The sequence below is a fragment of the Oncorhynchus gorbuscha genome, linkage group LG14, assembly GCF_021184085.1.
Source record: "Oncorhynchus gorbuscha isolate QuinsamMale2020 ecotype Even-year linkage group LG14, OgorEven_v1.0, whole genome shotgun sequence".
Lineage (NCBI taxonomy): Eukaryota > Metazoa > Chordata > Actinopteri > Salmoniformes > Salmonidae > Oncorhynchus > Oncorhynchus gorbuscha.
The window spans coordinates 28,880,163-28,907,264 of record NC_060186.1 but is presented as its reverse complement, the minus strand read 5'-3'; the positions used below and the strand labels follow the sequence as shown (position 1 = coordinate 28,907,264).

The following is a 27,102-nucleotide window of genomic DNA, read 5'->3' as shown; positions in this document are numbered from 1 at the left end:
ATCGTTATCTTCTGGACAGTGGAAAATATTGTGATATGAATTTTTGTTCATATCGCCCACCCCTACCAGCTAGCTATATTTTCAGATATTGCACGTTTATAATTTTGTCACTTTCTTTTCAAGTTAAAGTGTGCTGTTAGCTAGCTAACGTTCCGTGTATGATCTGTGTAGTAATATTACTCGTATCAGAGCCATTTGGTTAGCTACCTGCAGATTCATGCAGGGTAGTAATGTCATGCGTTGGGATTATGGTTCATTGTTTAGCTAGCTAGCTACATATCTTAACAAAAGACTCCACAATGCGAGCAACCATTTCAATAATATGTTCATTATGTAGCTGGTAAATTCGCTCTGGCTATCTACTCCGACTTCAGAGCACTCTCATCTGAGTGTGCCAGAGCACAGAATAACTGACGAATATACGAACGCTCAACAAACATTGAATATGTCCCTTGTCAGTAAACTTTGGTCAAAAAGCGTAATTCAATTGTTGCCAGCAGCACAGTTGCAGTCACCAACGCTCTGGATAACATAAAAACAGCTTAACCAGCTCTGCTAGGGTGAATAAAATGGTCAGAGTGAGCTGTTCTCGCATTTGAGCTGTTCTCGCATTCGCAATTTAGTGCTTGACTGCTGTTGTTAGGACAGAACGATCGGATCAACCCTACTCCTCTTCCAGAGTGTACAGTGTGTGCTCGGAGCGCTCCTTAAAGAGATGGGTGGGGCTAAAAGCTTAAGAGGGTGTGAAGGATAATGAATGGGTGTAGACAAAGAAGAGCACTCCAGTATGTGTACCAAAACATTCAAAGGCCATTTTCTCAAAAGTGAGGTTACAAGTTTATCAACTTTCAAAGCAGAATTACTTTCCCATTGTTCCTCAACTGTAGTGTATGGTATACCATTTTTTTTTCATGTAAAAAAACACAATGGGGGTAGAAGCTGTTCAGGAGCATTTTGGTCCCAGACTTGGCGCTCTGGTACCGCTTGCCGTAGCAGAGAGAAGACACTTTGACTTGGGTGCCTTGCAGTCGGATACTGAGCAGTTGCCATGCCAATACGGTAATGCTGCCAGTCAAGATGTTCTCAATGTTGCAGCTGTATAACTTTTTGAGGATCTGAGGGCCCATGCCAAATCTTTTCAGCCTCCTGAGGGGGAAGAGACATTCTCGTGCCCTCTTCACTACTGTGAAGCTCTCGACAGTCTCCACTACAGCTGATGTGAATGGAGGTGTGCTCGCCCTCCTTTTCCTGTAGTACACGATCAGGTCCTTTGTCTTGCTGACGTTGAGGTAGCGTTTGTTATCCTTGCACCACACAGGCTATAGGGAGGAGGTCAGAGACTTGGCAGTCTCATCATGATCAGGCCTACCACCATCATGTCGTCAGCAAACTTAATGATGGTGTTAGTGTCATGTGTGGCCACGCAGTTGTGGGTGAACAGGGAGTACCGAAGGGGGCTAAGCACGCACCCCTGAGGGGCCCCTGTGTCGGCAATTTTTCTTGATAAGAGACCGAGTGCTCCATTGGGAATGGATGCTCTCGTGCACCAGTGGCCTCGAACCCTCCTTTACGAGTTTCCCTCTGTGGACCTGATTCAGCCCACGCTGGAGGGTGTGTCGTGAGAGCTTGTCGTTGATCCTTGTGGCTCCCCGTTGGCCAAAACCACCTTGGTTCGCGGTGATTATTTGCCTTTTAGGCAGGGACCTGTTGTCCCAGGCTCACAGGCAGGTCTGGCACCCGCGACCAGAGATTTGGAACCTGTGGACTTGGCCCCTGAAAGGTCCACTCTGATGGCAAGCGGTTTACCTTGGAACGTTATTGCTACTATACAGTCCGCAAGGGAACCCTCCACGAGAGGCTTGTATGGATATAAGTGGCAGACGTTTGAGCTTTGGTGCCAAAATAAAGGAATTATTCCTTTTTCAGAGCCCTCTGGTTGAAATTTTAAATGTTCCTACAGGCGCTTTGCGAGTAGGGTGGCACCCCTACACTGGCAACACTTTAAGGGGCATTGCACTAATAATGGAGCTGACTAGGGAAACGTTCCCACTGTTCTGTTCTTAGTGCCAGTCTGCACGTTCAAACGAAAACAATGTAACTAATAATGGCATCTTTATGCATTCGTTAATAAAATAATGATAAAAATACTCTTTCAAAATGCTGATGTTTATTTAATTATGGATCTATAACGAATTACTATGGGAATAAATATCACTGAATTACAGAAATATCCTCCATATGTACAGTGCCTTGCGAAAGTATTCGGCCCCCTTGAACTTTGCGACCTTTTGCCACATTTAAGGCTTCAAACAAAGATAAAACTGTATTTTTTTGTGAAGAATCAACAACAAGTGGGACACAATCATGAAGTGGAACGACATTTATTGGATATTTCAAACTTTTTGAACAAATCAAAAACGGAAAAATTGGGCGTGCAAAATTATTCAGCCCCACCTTTTGCTGCGATTACAGCTGTAAGTCGCTTGGGGTATGTCTATCAGTTTTGCACATCGAGAGACTGACATTTTTTCCTATTCCTCCTTGCAAAACAGCTTGAGCTCAGTGAGGTTGGATGGAGAGCATTTGTGAACAGCAGTTTTCAGTTCTTTCCACAGATTCTCGATTGGATTCAGGTCTGGACTTTGACTTGGCCATTCTAACACCTGGATATGTTTATTTTTGAACCATTCCATTGTAGATTTTGCTTTATGTTTTGGATCATTGTCTTGTTGGAAGACAAATCTCCGTCCCGGTCTCAGGTCTTTTGCAGACCCCATCAGGTTTTCTTCCAGAATGGTCCTGTATTTGGCTCCATCCATCTTCCCATCAATTTTAACCATCTTCCCTGTCCCTGCTGAAGAAAGGCAGGCCCAAACCATGATGCTGCCACCACCATGTTTGACAGTGGGGATGGTGTGTTCAGGGTGATAAGCTGTGTTACTTTTACGCCAAACATAACGTTTTGCATTGTTGCCAAAAAGTTCAATTTTGGTTTCATCTGACCAGAGCACCTTCTTCCACATGTTTGGTGTGTCTCCCAGGTGGCTTGTGCCAAACTTTAAACAACACTTTTTATGGATATCTTTAAGAAATGGCTTTCTTCTTGCCACCCTTCCATAAAGGCCAGATTTGTGCAATATACGACTGATTGTTGTCCTATGGACAGAGTCTCCCACCTCAGCTGTAGATCTCTGCAGTTCATCCAGGGTGATCATGGGCCTCTTGGCTGCATCTCTGATCAGTCTTCTCCTTGTATGAGCTGAAAGTTTAGAGGGACGGCCAGGTCTTGGTAGATTTGCAGTGGTCTGATACTCCTTCCATTTCAATATTATCGCTTGCACAGTGCTCCTTGGGATGTTTAAAGCTTGGGAAATCTTTTTGTATCCAAATCTGGCTTTAAACTTCTTCACAACAGTATCTCGGACCTGCCTGGTGTGTTCCTTGTTCTTCATGATGCTCTCTGCGCTTTTAACGGACCTCTGAGACTATCACAGTGCAGGTGCATTTATACGGAGACTTGATTACACACAGGTGGATTGTATTTATCATCATTAGTCATTTAGGTCAACATTGGATCATTCAGAGGTCCTCACTGCACTTCTGGAGAGAGTTTGCTGCACTGAAAGTAAAGGGGCTGAATAATTTTGCACGCCCAATTTTTCAGTTTTTGATTTGTTAAAAAAGTTTGAAATATCCAATAAATGTCATTCCACTTCATGATTGTGTCCCACTTATTGTTGATTCTTCACAAAAAAACACAGTTTTGGTTGAAGCCTGAAATGTGGCAAAAGGTCGCAAAGTTCAAGGGGGCCGAATACTTTCGCAAGGCACTGTAATTATTGGCAGAGAGTCACGTCATATTTTTCGATATACTGTAGGCCTACCGTAGGCAACATGAGTCTCACTAGTGTTGAGTAATGTGCTGTTAAAAGTGGTGTAGGTCTATTTATTTAAAGAGCATATTGAAGTTAGAGACAGTAGGCTATTGCTTCCAATCCTATAACTATTTTAGCACCGTTTCGCACTGCTCTGAGACGAGCAGGGACTGGTCATTGATTTATCGAGACATTTTTATTTTCACTGAATCTCTGTTTGGGTATTGGTTAGACTAGAATTAGAAAATTAGGGGTAGAAATGTTATGCTTTTAGTGTAACCTTATTTAACTAGGCAAGTCAGTTAAAAAATTATTATTATTTACAAGGACAGCCTACTCCTTCCTCCCCATCAGGGAATTGAGCCCCGGTCTCCCGCACGACACAGGGATGCTTTAGTTAAATAGCCCAGTACTGTAGCCTACTCCCGATCGTCACGTTGTACAGCGCCATATTTTCCGTTCCATCCTAACGGTAAACCAAAATTAATTAAGAAACATTTCTTAAAATCGGTCCCATATACTATGTTATTACAAAAAAAGTTTTTAAATTCTCTAGTACAGCCACGATTTAAGGCTATCGAATGCTTTTCAGAGATGCCCTCTGGTGATCAAACTAGCACTAACTAACGTTAATGGTACCAGTGGTTCACATTTAAATAACGTGCCATAAAATTCTGGGGCACCATGCAAGCTGCGCCGCAGTACGCTGCAATTTTTAAAGGTAATCTGGTAATTTAGTTCAAATGTAATTTCAGGAATTATATGTGGAAAACATATGAGTGAACATTAGCTAGCCAGCAGCAGATGAAACCAGGGTTTGGAAGGGAAACCAGGAAAATAAAGTTCTAAACCAGTTCAAAAGTAACTGTTTATATTGTTCCTTACTATTCCTTTTTAAATGTCTGAAATCAGTTTAGCTTGACATTAGATTACTTCATCAATGGATAGAGCAGCTTGTTATGGAGTGGGCAAGCTATGTACATGCATTGGACAGACAAGTGTAGTGTAGGTGGTGACATGCAATTGAAATTTTGCAGATGAGGAGCACGCTGGGCATCATCTGAATTAGGCCCACAGAATTATACCGAAGGAGGAGCGGCTTTTATGAAGGAACTTTGCATTTTTTGTGGGACTGGAAAAAAATGCCTAGAACGTAAAATAACGGTATTAACTGGTTCCCATGGTTTTAAAAGAGCGGTTCTGCTCTGGGACATTATTGATCACTTTCGTTCTCGTTTCTGGCTCTGTTCCTCAAATCAGTTTTCGGTCCTGTTCTCTGAACCAGTTACAACCCCTGGATGAAACAGAAAGTGAATTCTCTCCTCCCTCTCCCCGGTTTTAGTTTGCAGCTACCACTGTCTAGGTTTAGGATATTTAGTAGCCCATAACAGTGACAAATGTGTGTTATCGACATATGGCAGTACACCAAAAATAAATCTAGCTCACTTATTTTGCCGCCTAGAAAGAAATAGCCACAGATTAATTCAGTCATGGGGGAAGAGGCTAGAGCAAGGTAACATTACCTGCTGCATCTTCAACAAGAAGCAACTGACCTACCTAGAGCTGACACCAATTAGTCGACTGTTCGGTCGATAGGCTGTTGGTCGACGAATATTGTTTTTTAGTCGAGCAGTAGCTAATATTATATCTATTTTTTAATATTACAAGACACTACTTTTTTGCACCCGTCTGTGAACTAATCCATTGCAGAGGCCGAGAATAATCCACTGGAGGCCACGGGATGGCACAGTCCAAGAAAAAGAAGGGGTGTGTGGCTAAGATGCTCAATGCACATCTCTCTCAAGAATGCGCGCACACCTGATTATGCATAGAAGTAGGACTATCGGCTTCATGGCCTGCGTGTAAATGTAGACATATAAATGTGCCCATTTGGGGAGCTGATGGTATTTTGATTGGCTTGACGCACCACCACTGTGGAGCTTCTTAAAGTAATGTTTTCACCTCAAACAGCAAGCGAACAAAAACTATTTTTTACATCCATTGAGAATGACAATAGTTTCTCAATGTATTTAAAAAATCTTTCCAGCTCTCTCCCTTTCAATAACCACTGTGTGAAAGGTAAAAATGTCATGCTCTGATCCAGTGGAAAGTAATCAGGCCTACCTGATTACTTCTTATCCCTTGTGAATATAGCCTACAGCTGTGTCTGTCCCGAGCTCACCGGGGTGGGACTTTTTAAAAATAAGTTTGCTAGGCCTGACCCAAGTTAGTAGTTGATTCAAGTTCGTTGCAGGCAGGCCATATTTTCTACCTGCAGGCTTCAATGTTTTTATTTGTTGGCTTTATGTAAGCTATTTTTACGGACTTGGCAATGTCAACATAAGTTCATTTTTACATTTTGATGTATTTTTTTATTAATCACATGACAATGATTGAGATACAAATGACATTATGATAAGTTAATTTAAACTGTTCCACGGAAATATGCATATGAAAACCATAACTGGCATGCAGATCGGTAGAAATGGCTATATACATTGGAATTCCACATGAGAAAGTTTGCCGACTCCTCAGTGTAGCCTATTACTGGCAACATCAGGAGAGTACTGGCAGAGAAAGCCAGCAGGAGCATGGTCAGGTTAAGGGTTTTTGCTTCTGGTTATCTTGATCTCTGGCTCCTTCTTGAGTAATTTGTCTTATTTCATCATTCAGTGAGCTTAAAGCATCAAACAGGCTCAATGCACATACATTTCTTTTTACAGTTGACTGTTCAAAAGAACAGATGACTTTCGGTTGACCAACATTTTTTTTAGCCGGGGACAGCCCTACTGCGGCCACATTTATCCTAAGATCCAAAACTTTATTTTTGGATCTTTTCTATGGACCAATGTCCACATTCGAACACTCCACAAAAAGCGTTGAACACGGAACCCAAACCGGCTGCGCGTGTGCGCCATCGTGCATACATTTATTTTGTTCCGCCACACCAAATGCAATCATGACACGCAGGTTATAATATCAAAGCAAACTGAACCAATTATATTAATTATATTAATTCGGGGACAGGTCGAAAGCATTAAAGATTTATGGAAATTTAGCTAGTTAGCTTGCACAATAATTGAATAACATAGATTTCAACATTTATTTTGCAACGCTCACGAACACGACGTGAGTGGTGTAGTAAGCCTGTTAGGGGCTTCTGCGAAATCCATGTCCAAAGTGTTGCAGTTCAGTTTAGCCCGCACACGGCAAACCGTATAAAAAACTCCCCCAGAATTAACGCATCGCACAGCCCACACAAATGCCTTGAAAACATCTCTTTCCCAAAGGCTTGTACTATCTATGACAGCATTGGCAGTTAGCTACCAACAGCTGGCAGACATGTTTACATTTGGTTAGTTTTATAAGTGCTTTGAGATCGAAGAAGTGAGCTAAATGTGGTTGCTCTATAGCTAGCTAACATTAGCATAGAGGTAGCAAGCAAGCCAGTTCTTTCACTTACCCAATTCATTTCCATGCCATTGATAATGCTTGCGGTCTCTGCTGGTGCTGCTGTGGGTTTTTAGATGCTTTAGAAGCCACATTAATGGTAGTGACAGCATCCACTTTGAGAAGCAACTTCTTGATAGCTGTGGAAGTTCTTGGATTAAATGTGCCCCACCGAAGTGAGAGCATACTATTATAACAATTGATTTAAGAGTTTGTAATATGAGAATGTTTTCTTGAGGTGCTGTAAGTTACTATTTTATGAGTTTCTGGCATTGAGAAAAAGTGTAACACCTGTCTTTTAAAAGCTGTGCCCCATCACAGGCCAGTTTGTAAACCTATTGCGCTCACTTGGGCTTCGGCTGTGCTGTGTGAAGACCCTTTTAAACTGATGGATTTTGTGGATCTGAAGATCCTCTCCTACAAGACCACCCTGCTTGTGGCTTTGGCCTCGGCTAAACACGTTGGAGATATTATTATATTATTATATTATTATTATATTAGATCTCCATGCCTTATACCTTGACGACACAGCTCGCGTCGCAAAATACATTTAGTAATCTATGTTATTAAATTATTGAACCCACACTGCTTGCGCGTTGCCAAGGGCTATCTCCTCATTGTTTTATAGAAGCAGGTACCCTCGTGCCATCTCTTCCTTGGTTATACCCACGTGGGTGATTGAAAGACGAACCGTGTTGCCGGTCGTCATGGCAGTGGTGGGCCGTCAGGGCCAGCAAGGCCTTCTCTGCTGGCCTAAACATCATCAGAATATAATTTTTAAAAATATATATTTTCCCACAAATATGTATTAAATTATACCCCAGAGTGAGAGTTACACTCTTCATTTCATAGCGTTCCTCTTGGTTGCACTGCTTCCAGCCCCAGGTTGAGATTTGGAGGGCTGGTTTTTATGTTAGATCTTTTATCCAATCATATTCAGCCATCATGTGTTGCCAGGGGTCTAAAATCTGCCCTCAGGCCTTCAGAATCAACAGTGCGGGCGCTTGTAGTGAATGGAAATTAAAATTTAGTGTCAACCAATCAGTTTTAGAGTTGGCTATTGTACGCAGGAGCCAGCTAGCAGGCGTAGTGCGTGCACGCCTTTTGATTGGATTACCAATATTGAGAGGCAGGTCCTATATGGGCAGGTCTCAGAACTAAGAAACTGAAATTGATCAACTAATTAATTCGCGTACTACTAAGCTGTTTTTTCAACCCACAATGGCGGAAGGAGAAGATATCGATTTGGTCGAGGATATCATTATGACGCCATTCTCAAGACAAACTTTTCAAGAAAAGTTAGACATTGTCAGGAGAGGTAGACGCCGACGCTACAAAGCCTGTCACAGGCGGGAAAGGGGTTCGTTCACCACTTTCAACTATGGGCGCTATCAATGACTCACAGGCTCCGAGAAGCACTGCAAACTGTACTGCTGGGAGCCACACTGGCTTTGCAAACCTGAGTTGTCTAACCAAGGCAGCAACGAGACACCAAAGTACAGCTGCGCACTTACAAGCAATGGTGCTTTTGAAAACTTTTGGGGACACCCGAGTGGATCTACAGCTCCATGAACAAGCGCGCAAGGCAACGAAGCTGCACAATGAAAAGGTATTGTACTCTTCCCCTGCAATTCTCTGAATAAAAATGTCAATTTCAAGGTGAAGCAACGCCTGGTTATACTGCGTTTCTGTCTAAATGTATAGTGTCTATAGCCATGTCATCATAATGATGGTAATAAGAGGTGGATTAATTCGGGTGGGACTGTGTAGGACTTCACTGAAGGCCCAGGCCCCAGAACCACGGCACGCTACTGCGTCATGGTAATACTATGAAAGTTTAGATGCCAATCACCATATAAGGAGATGGGAGAGGCAGGACTTGCAATGCGATCTGCTTCAGAAATAGAAAGAACTTATATTTTAGCCCTTGGCAACGCAGATGCTCGTTGACACGCGCGAGCAGTGTGGGTGCAATAATTGAATAACATGGATTTCAAAATGTATTTCGCAACGCACGCGACGTGAGCGGTGTAGTCAGGGTATTATGCTGCATTTCGATGAGGGATGCAAAAAAACATACAATTCGGCATAGTGAAGCAAGAAAGATGGTGATGGCAAAAGCACGCCAGCACAACGGTATGCATTGCTATGGTGATTTCAGTAAACAAACAGTCCAAATCGACATCCGGTAGAAAACTATGCTACAGCAGAAGGAAAAAGTTTAAATATTTGACCTCTGGTGACTGCATTCACATTGAACACAATGACGTCCACCTCGTACCATCCAAAACACAGCATAACTGGGCCGTACAGTGCCACCATTTTACTACACGGTTTATATGGTCAAATTTTTTCAAATGTCATTCCAGGCCTGGAAAAGTTTTGGAAAAGTAATGGAATTTCATTTCATAATTAATGTTAATGTAATTTATTTAGGCAAAGTTTTAAAATATGTTATCAATCAAATAAGTCAACATATCAGCCAGGATTGTCTGTGTTTGTGAGCATCAGCTGCATGTTTGCGAGGTGAGTGGACCATTGCTCAAGGAGAGAGACACAGCAGCAGGTAGGCATGGCCTATAAAATATGATAGAGAACAGATGAACTTGGTAGACAATTAAAATCATATCTTGTACCCTCTAACTGTTCAGCTATTATTAGCATGTATTCATGTTTTCGTTATGTCCCAAAAAACCTATCACTGACACTTGTGAATAAGGCCGTACAAAGTTGATGTACTTTTTTTTAAACATTCATATGATTCATTTAAACGATTATTTTCGCAGAAACAAACTATTCACTTTGCCATTGTATTATTTGGTATTCGTTCAATCACGTTCATTTTTAGGATAAATATTAAATGTAGCCTTTCTTTTGGATTAAGTGGCTTCAAAACTTGTTTTGTAGATGCTTCCACTTTATTTTTTGCCATCCAATCAATGTAGGGGATATTGCTACTCAATAAATGCTATTCAGCCTGCAAAGTAAACGCTTTTTAAGGTAGCTAAGATAAATATGACTAAACCAAAAAATGTAAATTTCATGAAGAAAATGTTTGGCCTTGCTTCAGCTGAATAAAAAGATTTGTAGCCTATCATAGCCATTTGATCTTTGATATATTGAATGAGCAAATTATTTCAAAAGGCACATAACTTCAAATTTTATTGGTCACATACACGTGTTTAGCAGATGTTATTGCGGGTGTTGCAAAATGCTTGAGTTTCTAGTTCCAACAGTACAGTAGTATCAACAATTTTCCCAACAATACACACAAATCTAAGTAAAGGGATGGAATTAAGAATATATAGACGAGTAATGTCAGAGCGGCATAGACTAAGATATAGTAGAATAGGATTGAATACAGTATATACATACGAGATGAGTAAAGCAAAAATATTTAAATATTATTAAAGTGACTAGTGTTCCATTATTAAAGTGGCCAGTGATTTCAAGTCTATGTACACTTCCGGTCCAAAGCTTTAGAACGATCTTAAAGATAAAGAAACGCACACCTATTTAGGCGAGGTGCTGGCTAGCGGAGTAGAAAACTTGAAAATAAAAGAGAGCTGCACACTCTAGGAGCTCAGATGCAAAAATGTAATTACCAACGTTTCGACAGCCAAGCTGTCTTCAACAGGGTATAAATCACACAGCTTGGCTGTTGAAACGTTGGTAATTACATTTTTTGCATCTGAGCTCCTAGAGTGTGCGGCTCTCTTTTATTTTATTTCCAAAGCTTTAGAACACCTACTTGTTCAAGAGTTTTAATTTATTTGGACTACTTTCGACATTGTAGAATAATAGTGAAGACATCACAACTAGGAAATAACACATATGGAATCATGTAGTAACCAACAAAGTGTTAAACAAATCAAAATATCTTTTATATTTGAGATTCTTCAAAGTAGCCACCCTTTGCCTTGATTATAGCTTTGCACAATCTTGGCATTCTTTCAACCAGCTTCAGCTGGAATGCTTTTCCAACAGTTTTGAAGGAGTTCCCACATATGCTGAGCACTTGTTGGCAGCTTTTCCTTCACTCTGCGGTCCGAGTTATCCCAAACCATCTCAATTTGATTGAGTTCGGGAGATAGTGGAAGAAGGTGTTTAGCTGAACTCGAATAGCCGAACCGAACTCTTGTACTTGCATACGTGGCTGGTTTTCCTTTGTAATCCGTGATTGTCTGTAGACCATGCCCACATACGTCTCGTGTCTGAGCCGTTGAATTGTGACTCCACTTTGTCTCTATATTGACATTTTGCCTGTTTGATCGCCTTACGGAGGGAATAACTACACTGTTTGTATTCGGCCATATTACCAGTCACCTTGCCATGGTTAAATACTGTAGTTTGCGCTTTCTGTTTTTCAACAATCCACTGTTTCTGGTTAAGGTAGGTGTTGATAGTCGCAGTGGGTACATCATCTCCTATACACTTCCTGATGAACTCAGTCACCTTATCAAGTGTATTCGTCGATGTTATTGTCGCGTGCTACCCGGAACATGTTTTTTAGGAGAGCTAATAGGTGTGCAGCCTTTTATTCCTGTCCACCGTGCCTAGCTGAACTCGGCTAGCCGAACCGAACACGTTTACTTGCATACTCCCTTAAACGACCTTAGCTTGAAAAACAAGAAAAAAGTGTCAATAGTACTGTTTGTACTGTTTGTCCATTTTGAAATGCATAGCCAGTATACATTACCTCAAAATAATCCGAATGTATCAAAGACAAAATCTGTCATAAATTTTGCCAAGGAGAGCTTAGTCGTGGAATTTTACATCTAACTAAGATATTTGATGCTGTATTTCTCAATGAAAAAATGTGCATGAAAGTGAGTCGTCTCTTGTTGAATGACAACAAAGACTTTATTGAAGAATCCCTACTGTTGACCAATCACTGACGAAAGAACATAGACTTCAACTCCGAATTCAGCTTGCCTCCAGAAAAAATATTGTGTGCACTCAACGAAGTCCAAAACGAACAAAAGCGTCACATAATGTCATGCTAGTATATGCACAAACTCTGCCGAACTGTTTCGGCTGAGAAGCATGCAGATGCCTGAACAAACCACATTTTAGAAATGAGCTGCTCAACCGGACCTTGATAAAACTGTCTCTGATGTGTTTGAGCAGGGCTTGATGAAAAGCCTGCATGCCTAGTAGCTCTCCAGACTGAGGGTTTGCCGCGGGAGGGTAGCCTAGTGGTTAGAGCGTTGGACTAGTAACCGGAAGGTTGCAAGTTCAAACCCCCGAGCTGACAAGGTCTGTTGTTCTGACTAATTTGTCGTTCTGCCCCCGAACAGGCAGTTAACCCACTGTTCCTAGGCCGTCATTGAAAATAAGAATTTGTTCTTAACTAACTTGCCTAGTTAAATAAAGGTAAAATAAAAACAATAAAAAAACATGTGTTTTATACAGTTGCCTAACAGGTATTCATTCTACTTTGTGGAATGAAGTGCCTTGCTCAACGACAGGAGATGGGATCAGAGAGCAGCCTCCCAGTGTTCATACCACATTACGCTTACTTTTGTATATAGAAACACAACCAATTATTGGTCATAGAAATTTAGTTAAAAGTTATGGGAAAATCATGAAATTCCATCTGTCAAAATGTGTATGAACCTTGTTACTAGCATATGCGCCTAAATATTTTTCTGTGTCACCTGACCTGGAATTTTAATTTAGGAGCACCAGTGAAACTATATTAAAAAAAAGCTTTAGTACCTCAAAATGTTTCATTGGGCTCCTAAATGTCTTTGTGTGCATCTACATTTTTCAACTTAGGCACACACACGTTCTCATTGTTAAAAAAAGAAGTAAACTCTAAGGTGATGTTGCGTTCTAGTGCATCCTGAATGTCCTAGAGGTAACATCATGCATCCTTCGTCCTTAAGGTCATGAGTGACATCATGCATCCTTCGCCATTAAGGACATGAATGTCCGACAGGTGACATCATGCATCCTTCGCCCTTAAGGACATGAATGTCCTACAGGTGACATCATGCATCCTTCGCCCTTAAGGACATGAATGTCCTACAGGTGACATCATGCATCCTTCGCCCTTAAGGTCATGAATGTCCTACAGGTGACATCATGCATCCTTCGCCCTTAAGGTCATGAATGTCCTACAGGTAACATCATGCATTCTTCGCCCTTAATGTCATGAATGTCCTACAGGTCTCTAGCTTTTGAGCTTTTTCCATTTTTGCCGCCTCTGTTTGCTTCTGAGGACCAGCGGCTGTTACATGTCTGGTACGAGCGTTACACATCTGCATTGAGCATTTCTAAGCAGCGTCACTCCCACTGGATTGTGGAGGATATTTCTCTGGCATATGACAGCAGAAGGCAGGAATGACCTAACGGTGTACACAACGCGTACACTGTACTTACGGCTGGAGAGGGAGAGGGTCATTAGGCAGTGTGTAGATTGTGCAATACCTGGGCACCGCACATTTTCCTTTTGGGTTGTAACTCTGGGTAGACTGCCGTGGACCATTTAATTTGCTGTCCACTGGGGTCGTCTTGGGCGTGATTTTGTATCCCCATAGCTGTTTTGAACCGAGTTGATCGACTAAAAGGGAACGTACAGATGACTATAACTACTGTTTACTGAAGGAGGGAAACGACGTACAACACCTGTTCGGCCCGCACCGCCCAGTTCTGGACTCGGTGAAGCTCAGTACAGAATTGAAGGAATTAATCCGGGCTTCGGGTTATCACCTGTTGAAGGGGGCCTTATCAGGCGTGATTTTAATGTTCTTCAGTAGAGGGCGGAATCGTGCAAACTCCCCATAATTGTGTGTTACCTCGTTTCCTTTCTTCAGGAAACAGTAGTTATAGTCATAAGTACCTGTATGTTTTCTTTCAGCTTGACATCCCTCCTTATTGATCTCTGCACTATCTCTCTTATCCAATAGTCACCATGGCTGAGGAGCGGAGGCCGAAGCAGTGCACTGTGGTTCTGCCCACGGAGTCAATGAAGGCCATGGCAGAGTCCATAGGAGTGGGGCAGCTACAGGAGGAGAGCTGTGCCGCCCTGAGCGAGGAGGTCAGCTACAGAATAAAGGAGATCGCCCAGGTAAGGACCGGGCCCTTTTCCGTATTGCACACCGTAGCAAAATGATTTGCAGCAGAGAATGATAAAGTGTGATCGTATTGGACGACTCACTCTGACATGTCGCACCTCAGTTCATATCAATACCAGTGAACACCGGGTAATTGTGTTATGAAATGTCATCCTTCGCTCATATTTTCTGTTTCTCCCCTTTGTCTTCCAGGACGCGTTGAAGTTTATGCACAATGGAAAGAGATGTAAACTGACGACCAGCGACATAGATCATGCTCTTAAACTGAAGAATGTAGAGGTGAGGGGGACTATACTACGCCATCATGGAGAAATGGTTCTTTCTTTGGAGAACTTTTCTGAGGACCTCAATGAAATATAGTATATAGGCTATTGAAAGGAACATTTCAGGTTTCATTTGCATAAGCAGACTTGTGAATTTAATAATATCAATCAATTGGTGGTATACTGTGCCTTTGGAAAACATTCAGACCCCCTTGACTTTTTCCAAATTCTGTTACGTTACAGCCTTATTCTAAAATGGATTTTAAAAATTCTCAGCAATATACACACAACACTCCATAATGCGGATTTTTAAAAAAAAAACGTTTTTGCAAAAAACAATAACAGATCACGTATTTACATAAGTATTCAGACACTTTGTAATGAGACACGTAATTGAGGTCAGGTGCATCTTGTTTCCATTGATCATCCTTGAGATCTTTCTACAACTTGATTGGAGTCCACCTGTGGTAAACTCCTCTCTGTCCTCTCACCTCCACAGCCTCTCTATGGCTTCCAGTCGCAGGAATTCATTCCGTTCCGCTTCGCCAGTGGAGGAGGGAGAGAGCTTCACTTCTACGAGGAGAAGGAGGTAGACCTCAGTGACATCATCAACACACCCCTCCCTAGAGTCCCCCTTGACGTTTCGCTCAAAGGTATTATTATAGTTTGGTTATTTTTTTGGGGGGGGGGGGTCAAATGTGTATGAACCCTGTTACTAGCATATGCACCTAAATATTTTTCTGTGTGACCTGACCTGGAATTTTAATTTAGGAGCACCAGTGAAACTATATAAAAAAAAATCTTTAGTACCTCAAAATGTTTCATTGGGCTCCTAAATGTCTTTGTGTGCATCTACATTTTTCAATTTAGGCACACACACGTTCTCATTGAATGGGGTGTTTTACAAAAACGCAACTAATAGATATCTCTCTCTCTTAAACTATTTCAAAGGTAAAGGTGTTGATTGCATTGAGTAAGTAGATTCACATGTACTGTGTTATCTACACGTCCTATGACAGTTTTTGATTTAGTTGATTATACAAGCTCTTGTACCTCCTCTCTTGTTTTCTGTTCCTCAGCTCACTGGTTAAGTATTGAAGGTGTCCAGCCTTCGATACCAGAGAACCCACCCCCAGGTGAGACGTCTGTCTGTGTTTGTCTATGTCCGTCTTTCTCTACCATCTACTTGAGAAAAGCAGCATAATTCTTAAAACAACCACATTTGCAGTATGTGTATGTTTACACTATGTATACAGTGCCTTTGGAAAGTATTCAGACCCCTTGACTTTTTTCCACATTTTGTTAAGTTACAGCCTTATTCTGAAATGGATTAAATAATAAATCAAAAATTCCTTGGCAATCTACACACAATACTCCATGAAAACATGTTTTTTTTGTGAAAAATTATTGCCAATAAAAAACAGAAATACCCTATTTACATAAGTATTCAGACCCATTTGAAATTGAGCTCAGGTGCATCCTGTTTTCATTGATCATCCTTGAGATGTTTCTACAACTTGGAGTCCACCTGTGGTACATTCAATTGATTGGACATGATTTGGAAAGGGACACACCCTTCTATATAAGGTCCCACAGTTGGCAGTGCATGTCAGAGCAAAAACCAAGCCATGAGGTCGAAGGAATTGTCCGTAGAGCTGCGAGACCGGATTATGTCGAAGCACAGATCTGGAGAAGGGTACCAAAAAAATTCTTCAGCATTGAAGGTCCCCAAGAACACAGTGGTCTCCATCATTCTTAAATGGAAAAAGTTTGGACCCACAAAGACTCTTCCTAAGCTGGACGCCTGGCCAAACCGAGCAATCGGGGAGAAGGGCCTTGGTCAGGGAGGTGACCAAGAACCCAATGGTCACTGACAGAGCTCTAGAGTTCTTCTGTGGAGATAGGGGAACCTTCCAGAAGAACAACCATCTCTGCAGCACTCCACCAATCAGGTCTTTATGGTAGTTTGGCAAGACGGAAGCCACTCCTCAGTAAAAGACACATGACAGCCCGCTTGGAGTTTTCCAAAAGACACATAAAGAACTCTCAGACCATGCGAAACAAGATTCTCTGGTCTGATGAAACCGAGATGTAACTTTTTGGCCTGAATGCTAAGTGTCACGTCTGGAGGAAACCTTGCACCATCCCTACGGGGAAGCATGGTGGTGGCAGCATCATGCTGTGGGGATGTTTTTCAGCAGCAGGGACAAGGAGATCGAGGGAAAGATGAACGGGGGCAAAGTACAGAGAGATCCTTGATGAAAACCTGCTCCAGAGCACTCAGGACCTCAGCCTGGGGTGAATGTTCACTTTCCAACAGGACAACGACCCTAAGCACACAGCCAAGACAAGACACAGGAATGGTTGGATGTTCTTGAGTGGCCCAGCCAGATCTCGGACTTGAACTAGATCGAACATCTCTGGAGAGACCTGAAAATAGCTGTGCAGCGACGCTCCCCATCCAACCTGACAGAGCTTGAGAGGATCTGCAGAGAATAATGGGGAAAAAATCCCCAAATACTGGTGTGCCAAGCTTGTAGCGTCATACCCAAGAAGACTCAAGGCTGTAATCGCTGCCAAAGGTGCTCGAACAAAGGCCCGAGTAAAGAGTCTGAATAGTTTGTCATTATGGGGTATTGTGTTTAGATTGAGGGAACAAAACCATTTAATCCATTTTAGAATAAGGCTGTAATGTAACAAAATATGGAAAAAGTGAAGGGGTCTGAATACTTCCGAATGCACTGAATGCACCAGCAGCATACCACCCTGCATACCACTGCTGGCTTGCTTCTGAAGCTGAGCAGGGTTGTTCCTGGTCTGTCCCTGGATGGGAGACCAGATGCTGCTGGTGGTGTTGGAGGGCCAGTAGGAGGCACTCTTTCCTCTGGTCTAAAAATAAATAAATATATATATATATATATATATACCAATGCCCCGGGGCAGTGATTGGGGACACTGCTCTGTGTAGGTTGCCGTCTTTCGGATGGGATGTTAAACGGGTGTCCTGACTCTCTGAGGTCATTAAAGATCCCATGGCACTTATCGTTAGAGTAGGGGTATTAACCCTGGTGTCCTGGCTAAATTCCCAATCTGGCCCTGAAACTATCATGGTCACCTAATAATCCCCAGTTTACAATTGGCTCATTCATCCCCCTCCTCTCCCCTATAACTATTCCCCAGGTCGTTGTTGCTGTAAATGAGAACATGTTCTCAGTCAACTTACCTGGTAAAATAACGGATAAATAAAAAATACCATCACCCTTCTGTCCCCTTCTCTTTCCCTCAGCCCCCAAAGAGCAGCAGAAGACTGAATCTACAGAGCCTCTCAAAGCCGTCAAGCCTGGTCAGGAGGAGGAGGGTTCCATCCAGAAGGGCCAGGGAGCTACATCTGCAGAGGCTAAAGGTCAGTGTATTCTCTGTTTGTAATGTCTATTGTCTCTCTATCCGTCTGTCTGTCGGTACTATATGCCATCTTAAAATTGTACGTGCACAAGTAGAGTTGGATTATTTGCTCTAAAATGTTAAATATATATTTATTTAATTTTATGTGTGGGACAAAACAAACCACATCAATGACATTCAAGATATTCTTCAGTATTAAACCCATTCTTCAAGTGGCAATCAGCATTTTAAACAATAACAAAGTGTGCTCCCCTTATGGTTAGGTGATGTGAACCTTTGTCCTATCGTGATTATGTACTCATAAAGCATTGTGATATATACGATGGTATCGCACCCTATTGGCCAACCTCAAACATAAAAATAATAATATAAAAACACAGTTGGGCTGAAACCACCGTTAGGCTATAGTACGAAATTGTATGCTACATCTGGAATAATCATGATGAAAGAAGATGTTGTTGAAAGCTTGCCAGAGGCTAAGTACAGACAAATCTTTTCTAATATTCCTTTCTGGTGGGGCTTCATTATAGAATGTGTGTGTGTGTTGCGCAACTGATGAGGAACGGGCTGTCTTACCGTAAGTGAATTAAGTTATAAATCATGGACTGGATAGAAGCAAATTCTACCGTCTTAAGAACTGGATAATAATTTATTTGACTCATCCTACTCTCTTAATAGGCTGTTTCTTCAGTCTCTCATAAAGCTGTGTTTGAGAATAGCCTAAAGACTCTCGACTTTCATTCTCGTTCTTTTTGAAAGCGCCAACTTTAGGGCAACCGTATTAGAATATTTGGGAAATAGGCTACTATTCACAACTTGAATTTGTCTTAAAGCTTGTATGATAGACCTAGTAGGAGGATAGGTTATTGGCCATTTGGTTTTCAACCTCAAATGGAGCGATTTGTCCACCTCTCACGGATCATTAATTTTTTTATAAGCTTAAACCAGATTGTTCTCCCTCATTATTAGTCCCCTGGCTACCTTACGTTTTTAGGCTATTCAAACAACTTTTTGAGATGGACTCCAGCCACCCTAGTCATAGACTGCACAGCAAGCGGTACTGGAGCGCCAAGTCTAGGTCCAAAAGACTTCTTAACAGCTTCTACACCCAGCCGTAACACTACTGAACATCTAATCAAATGGCTACCCAGACTATTTTCATTGCCCCCCCCCCCCCCCTTCTTTTATGCTGCTGCTACCTCTACTAACCGGTGCCCCCACACTTTGACTCTGTACCGGTACCCCCTGTATTTCGCCTCGCTATTGTTATTTTGCTGCTTTTCTTTAATTATTTGTTACTGTTATTATTTACTTAACCAACAATGTAGTTAAGAAACATTTGGCGCACATGACCATCTAAGATATCAACATTTTAACCATGTTTTGAGGCTATTATATAGTGTTTTATTTTTTACATTTACTTTGGCGTAAAACAAGCTTATATGTTGGGTTGTTACAAGCTTTGGTTTTTCCATTTGTTTTGAGATTGGACTTTAGCTTTAGCACATAGGGCGCACCGATAGTCAGTATGTGTTACATCTGTGCTGGTTGCCATCTCGTTAGTGGGAAGGTGTTTCACCTGTGCTGGCCCAGGTGCTATTTAAGAGTGGCTGGCCAAGTGCTCCAGTGGTTTTAATAGATGCAGAGGGTTAACACCTTTAGTTGGCGCTCCCTATTTTGATTTCTAGACCTACAATCCTTTAACTGATTTCCCTGATTTCATTTTGCTCCACCTTTTTTGGTTTGCTTCCTGGTGTAGGTTTTTCTTTTGTTTGCCTCTTCCTGGGAAAATTTAGTGTGCGCTCATGGTGGGTGTCTTTTAAGTTGCTGTTGCTAGTCAACCTTCAGTGGACACTATTGTGAATTTTTCAGTACATATGTGGCAATTATTTATTTCAGAAGGAGCCAGAAAAACTAGTGCACTCTGGGTCATTAGACGCCATTAGACACGACTGGTTATTCCTGTAACTGTGTTATGGCCTACTATGTACTGTTGCTATGGTTACACATCTCGGGTCTTTTCCATAACAAGGGTGTCCCTTTCAGAGGAGTTAGCAGGATGACATGTATGGTTATTCCCGTAGAGTGCCAAGGTCTATGGTCCTACATGCATGAACCTGGCTTAAGGCGAGTGCAGGTCTATTTCTGTGGCTCTACGGGTTCCATGCCCTAATATGAAGGCAATATGATAACGGTGGCTGAATGCCAGAGGGGATGAGCCGTTAAGAGGAGTTACTATGAGTGTGACGTAAGGAGGACAAATGTATAATTAGTCTGTGCCAAGACTGGATGGCACTTGTATTCATGAACCAGCTCGGCTTTTATTATGAAGTAATAAAACGTCTGTTTGAACTCACATGCTCCGGTATTTGTGAAATATGATTGACCGAATATTTCCACGACAACACTGCCATGCATTTATTAGTTATATTCTTCAAGAATAAATAGGTACATAACATTAATTTATAAGTCCAACAATTGATGTAGCAGCTGCAGATAGCCCCATTAAGGAAAAGCAATTCCTATTTAATAAACATTTGTTTGCATCTCTCTCTCTTTCCCTGTGTGTTTTTCTGCCCCCCCATTCCCAGGAAAGAAGGATGGTCTGATGAGGATGAAGCCCCGCAGTACTCACGAGCTCTCAGTGGAACAGCAGCTCTACTACAAGGAGATCACGGAGGCCTGCGTCGGGTCCTGTGAGGCCAAGAGAGCTGTGAGTCAACTGTTTATCAAGTGCCCATTTGTGTGTGTATGTGCGCATGCATGTAAGAAAGAGTTGTGTGGTTGTGTCTCCTCCAGAATGATTGGCACACTTGAAAAGATGAGCAAAAGACTGTGAAAAACAATACAAATACAGTGGGGCAAAAAATTATTTAGTCAGCCACCAATTGTGCAAGTTCTCCCACTTAAAAAGATGAGAGGCCTGTAATTTTCATCATAGGTACACTTCAACTATGACAAATAAAATCCAGAAAATCACATTGTAGAATTTTTAATGAATTTATTTGCAAATTATTGTGGAAAATAAGTATTTGGTCAATAACAAAAGTTTATCTCAATACTTGACAGAGGTCAAACATTTTCTGTAAGTCTTCACAAGGTTTTCACACACTGTTGCTGGTATTTTGGCCCATTCCTCCATGCAGATCTCCTCTAGAGCAGTGATGTTTTGGGGCTGTTGCTGGGCAACACAGACTTTCGACTCCCTCCGAAGATTTTCTATGGGGTTGAGATCTGGAGACTGGCTAGGCCACTCCAGGACCTTGAAATGCTTCTTACGAAGCCACTCCTTCGTTGCCCGGGCGGTGAGTTTGCAATCATTGTCATGCTGAAAGACCCAGCCATGTTTCATCTTCAATGCCCTTGCTGATGGAAGGAGGTTTTTACTCAAAATCTCACGATACATGGCCCCAGTCATTCTTTCCTTTACACGGATCAGTCGTCCTGGTCCCTTTGCAGAAAAACAGCCCCAAAGCATAGGTACACTTCAACTGTGAGAGACGGAATCTAAAACAAAAATCCACAAAATCACATTGTATGATTTTTAACCAATTAATTTCCATTTTATTGCATGACATAAGTATTTGATACATCAGAAAAACATAACTTAATATTTGGTATAGAAACCTTTGTTTGCAATTACAGAGATCATACGTTAAATTGGCCGATTAATCGGTATCGGCTTTTTTGGTCCTCCAATAATTGGTATCGGCGTTTAAAAAATCATAATTGGTTGACCTCTAATTCCTACCACTGCTGTGTCGTCTGCAAACTTGATGATTGAGTTGGAGGCGTGCATGACCAGCCAGTCATGGGTGAACAGGGAGTACAGGAGAGGGCTGAGAACACACCCTTGTGGGGCCCCAGTGTTGAGGATCAGCGGGGTGGAGATGTTGTTACCTACCCTCACCATCTGGGGGTGGCCTGTCAGGATGTCCAGGACCCAGTTGCACAGAGCGGGGTCGAGACCCAGGGTTTGGAGGGTACTATGGTGTTAAACGCTGAGCTGTAGTCGATGAACAGCATTCTCACATAGGTATTCCTCTTGTCCAGATGGGTTAGGGCAGTGTGATTGCGATTGCGTCGTCTGTGAACCTATTGGGGCGGTAAGCTAATTGGAGTGGGTCTAGGGTGTCCGGTAGGGTGGAGGTGATATGGTCATTGACTTGTCTCTCAAAGCACTTCATGATGACGGAAGTCGTTTAGCTCAGTTACCTTAGCTTTCTTGGGAACAGGAACAATGGTGGCCCTCTTGAAGCATGTGGGAACAGCAGACTGGGATAAGGATTGATTGAATATGTCCGTAAACACGTTCGCTGCAGTGAAGGAGAGCTCACAGGTTTTGGTAGCGGGCCGTGTCGGTGGCACTGTATCGTCCTCAAAGCGAGCAAAGAAGTTGTTTAGTTTGTCTGGGAGAACGACATTGTGGTCCGTGACAGTGCTGGTTTTCTTTTTGTGGTCTGTGATTGACTGTAGACCCTGCCACATACCTCTCATGTCTGAGCCGTTGAATTACAACTCCACTTTGTCCCTATACTGACACTTAGCTTGTTTGATTGCCATGTTTGTATTCGGTCATGTTTCCTGTCGCCTTGCCCTGATGAAAAGCAGTGGTTCGCGCTTCCAGTTTTGCACAAATACTGCCATCAATCCACGGTTTCTGGTTGGGGAAGGTTTTAATAGTCACTGTGGGTCCAACATCATCGATGCACATGCTAATAAACTCGCTCACCGAATCAGTGTATTCATCAATGTTATTGTCCGACGCTATGCGGAACATATCCCAGTCCACGTGATCGAAGCAATCTTGAAGAGTAGAGTCCGATTGGTCGGACCAGTGTTGAACAGACCTGAGTACGGGCGTTTCCTGTTTTAGTTTCTGTCTATAGGCTGGGAGCAACATAATGGAGACATAAGATTTTCCAAAAGGATGGCGGGGGAGGGCTTTGTATGCGTCGCAGAAGTTAGAATAACAATGATCCAGGGTTTTGCCAGCCCGTGTCGCGCATTCTATATGCTGATAAAATTTAGGGAGCCTCGTTTTCAGATTAGCCTTGTTAAAATCCCCAGCTACAATAAATGCAGCCTCAGGATATGTGGTTTCCAGTTTACATGAAGTACTTTCAGGGCCGTCGATGTGTCTGCTTGGGGGGGGATATACACGACTGTGATTATAATCAAAGAGAATTCTCTTGGTAGATAATGCAATCGGCATTTAATTGTAAGGAATTCTAGATCAGGTGAATAAAAGGACTTGAGTTCCTGTAAGTTGTATTGATCACACCACGTCTCGTTAATCATAAGGCATACACCCCCGCCCTTCTTCTTACAAGAGAGATTTGTTTTGTTCCTGTCGGCGCGATGCGTGAAGAAACCAGGTGGCTGTACCGACTCTGATAATGCATCCCGAGTGACCCATGTTTCCGTGAAACAAAGAACGTTACAGTGTTGTCATTTCACTTGTCATTTTGTCCACTTTAATGGTGAAATAAGCATTGAAATTATTGGCTAAATCCAAAGGGTTTGTTATAAATGACCCATTAACTTCAATGGAGATTAATTTGGTTTTCTGCCCATAATATCATTTAAGGTGCTCCAAAGTATTTTCCCATTGTTTTTATAATTTGTTTTGTTTTGGTCATATAATTACTTTAGTCTCAGTTTCAAAATGTACAGGATTTCAACCAATCAGCTGAGCAGCCTGACTTTTTTTTGTTGAATAAATCCATCATCGAACCAGGTGGCTCTAACAGTTCTCAGTTAGTTCCTTAACAGGTGTGTTTTTTAAAACAATTGTCAAGAATAATTTTACAAATATTTCAAGTGCTGCATCTGGATTCTCCTCCTTATACACCACAGACCAACATTCTGAAAGTATTCGGACTCCTTTCCCTTTTCCACATTTTGTTACGTTACAGCCTTATTCTAAAATGGATTGAATTAAAACATGTTATCAATCTACAGACAATACTCCATAATGACAACAGGTTTTTAGAAATATTTGCAAATGTTATAAAAAATTCAAAACAGAAATACTTTATTTACATAAGTATTCAGACCCTTTGCTATGAGACCGGAAGTTGAGCTCCGGTGTGTCCTGTTTCCGTTGATCGTGTTATGCTGGTGAATGAGGACCCAAAAGCGACTTGGCGAAAACAGAGTCCTTAATCCAGTAAAGTAAATCAACAATCATAAGGCATAATTCCACTCGTAATGACGAGAACAGACTGGAGACTCGATCAAGAACTGCAGGTTGCCTCGGGAAGGCACTTGAACGTAGCAGACTCAAAAACCTGCTCACCACGCAGCATCTGAGGGAAACACGACACGACAGGGCGATACACAGACACAGCACGGTGAACAATAGACAAGGATCCGACAGGGCAGAAACGGAAAACAAGGGGAGAAATAGGGACTCTAATCAGGGAAAAAGATAGGGAACAGGTGTGGGAAGACTAAATGATTGATTAGGGGAATAGGAACAGCTGGGAGCAGGAACGGAACGATAGAGAGAAGAGAGAGAGGAAGAGAGAGAGAAAAAGGGGAACAAACCTAAAAAGACCAGCAGGGGAAAACGAACAGAGGGAAAAGCAAAATGACAAGACAATCTAAGACAAAACATGACAGTACCCCCACTCACCGAGCGCCTCCTGGCGCACTCGAGGAGGAATCCTGGCGGCAACGGAGGAAATCATCAATAAGTGAACGGTCCAGCACGTCCCGAGACGGAACCCAACTCCTCTCCTCAGGACCGTAACCCTCCCAATCCACTAAGTATTGGTGACCCCGTCCCCGAGAACGCATGTCCATGATCCTACGTACCTTGTAAATAGGTGCGCTCTCGACAAGGACGGGGGGAGGGAAGACGAACGGGGGTGCGAAGAAAGGGCTTGACACAGGAGACATGGAAGACAGGATGGACGCGACGAAGATGTCGCGGAAGAAGCAGTCGCACAGCGACAGGATTGACGACCTGGGAGACACGGAACGGACCAATGAACCGCGGAGTCAATTTACGAGAAGCTGTCGTAAGAGGAAGGTTGCGAGTGGAAAGCCACACTCTCTGGCCGCAACAATACCTTGGACTCTTAATCCTACGTTTATTGGCGGCTCTCACAGTCTGTGCCCTGTAACGGCAAAGTGCAGACCTCACCCTCCTCCAGGTGCGCTCACAACGTTGGACAAACGCTTGAGCGGAGGGAACGCTGGACTCGGCAAGCTGGGATGAGAACAGAGGAGGCTGGTAACCCAGACTACTCTGAAACGGAGATAACCCGGTAGCAGACGAAGGAAGCGAGTTGTGAGCGTATTCTGCCCAGGGGAGCTGTTCTGCCCAAGACGCAGGGTTTCTGAAAGAAAGGCTGCGTAGTATGCGACCAATCGTCTGATTGGCCCTCTCTGCTTGACCGTTAGACTGGGGATGAAACCCGGAAGAGAGACTGACGGACGCACCAATCAAACGACAGAACTCCCTCCAAAACTGTGACGTGAATTGCGGGCCTCTGTCTGAAACGGCGTCTAACGGGAGGTCATGAATTCTGAACACATTCTCGATGATGATTTGTGCCGTCTCCTTAGCGGAAGGAAGTTTAGCGAGGGGAATGAAATGTGCCGCCTTAGAGAACCTATCGACAACCGTAAGAATCACAGTCTTCCCCGCAGACAAAGGCAGACCGGTAATGAAGTCTAGGGCGATGTGAGACCATGGTCGAGAGGGAATGGGGAGCGGTCTGAGACGACCGGCAGGAGGAGAGTTACCCGACTTAGTCTGCGCGCAGTCCGAACAAGCAGCCACGAAACGGCGCGTGTCACGCTCCTGAGTCGGCCACCAAAAGCGCTGGCGAATAGACGCAAGAGTGCCTCGAACACCGGGATGACCAGCTAACTTGGCAGAGTGAGCCCACTGAAGAACAGCCAGACGAGTGGAAACAGGAACGAAAAGGAGGTTACTAGGACAAGCGCGCGGCGACGCAGTGTGCGTGAGTGCTTGCTTAACCTGTCTTTCAATTCCCCAGACAGTCAACCCGACAACACGCCCATAAGGAAGAATCCCCTCGGGATCAGTAGAAGCCACAGAAGAACTAAACAGACGGGATAAGGCATCAGGCTTGGTGTTTTTGCTACCCGGACGGTAAGAAATCACAAACTCGAAACGAGCGAAAAACAACGCCCAACGAGCTTGACGGGCATTAAGTCGTTTGGCAGAACGGATGTACTCAAGGTTCTTATGGTCTGTCCAAACGACAAAAGGAACGGTCGCCCCCTCCAACCACTGTCGCCATTCGCCTAGGGCTAAGCGGATGGCGAGCAGTTCGCGGTTACCCACATCATAGTTGCGTTCAGATGGCGACAGGCGATGAGAAAAATAAGCGCAAGGATGAACCTTATCGTCAGACTGGAAGCGCTGGGATAGAATGGCTCCCACGCCTACCTCTGAAGCGTCAACCTCGACAATGAATTGTCTAGTGACGTCAGGAGTAACGAGGATAGGAGCGGACGTAAAACGTTCTTTTAGAAGATCAAAAGCTCCCTGGGCGGAACTGGACCACTTAAAACACGTCTTGACAGAAGTAAGAGCTGTGAGAGGGGCAGCAACTTGACCGAAATTACGAATGAAACGCCGATAGAAATTAGCGAAACCTAAAAAGCGCTGCAACTCGACACGTGACCTTGGAACGGGCCAATCACTGACAGCTTGGACCTTAGCGGAATCCATCTGAATGCCTTCAGCGGAAATAACGGAACCGAGAAAAGTAACGGAGGAGACATGAAAAGAGCACTTCTCAGCCTTCACGTAGAGACAATTCTCTAAAAGGCGCTGTAGAACACGTCGAACGTGCTGAACATGAATCTCGAGTGACGGTGAAAAAATCAGGATATCGTCAAGATAGACAAAAACAAAGATGTTCAGCATGTCTCTCAGAACATCATTAACTAATGCCTGAAAAACAGCTGGCGCATTGGCGAGACCAAACGGCAGAACCCGGTACTCAAAATGCCCTAACGGAGTGTTAAACGCCGTTTTCCACT

At 43.0% G+C, this 27,102-nt stretch overlaps 1 protein-coding gene across 4 annotated transcripts in view; it reads left to right on the top strand.

The window, feature by feature from the left end:
* Positions 1–27,102, top strand: part of LOC123994752 (transcription initiation factor TFIID subunit 6-like) — a 66,413-nt gene that overhangs the window by 6,228 nt on the left and 33,083 nt on the right. For 3 of the 4 annotated variants that reach the window (XM_046297708.1, XM_046297707.1, XM_046297706.1), the window contains 6 exons: positions 14,240–14,400; positions 14,600–14,686; positions 15,170–15,323; positions 15,750–15,806; positions 17,957–18,073; positions 20,664–20,785. In XM_046297708.1, the coding sequence (XP_046153664.1) occupies positions 14,245–14,400; positions 14,600–14,686; positions 15,170–15,323; positions 15,750–15,806; positions 17,957–18,073; positions 20,664–20,785 (693 nt within the window). In that variant the 5' untranslated portion in view covers positions 14,240–14,244. Of the gene's footprint in view, positions 1–8,475; positions 8,935–14,239; positions 14,401–14,599; positions 14,687–15,169; positions 15,324–15,749; positions 15,807–17,956; positions 18,074–20,663; positions 20,786–27,102 lie in introns of those variants that run through there. The other variant, XM_046297709.1, reaches the window with a different exon arrangement.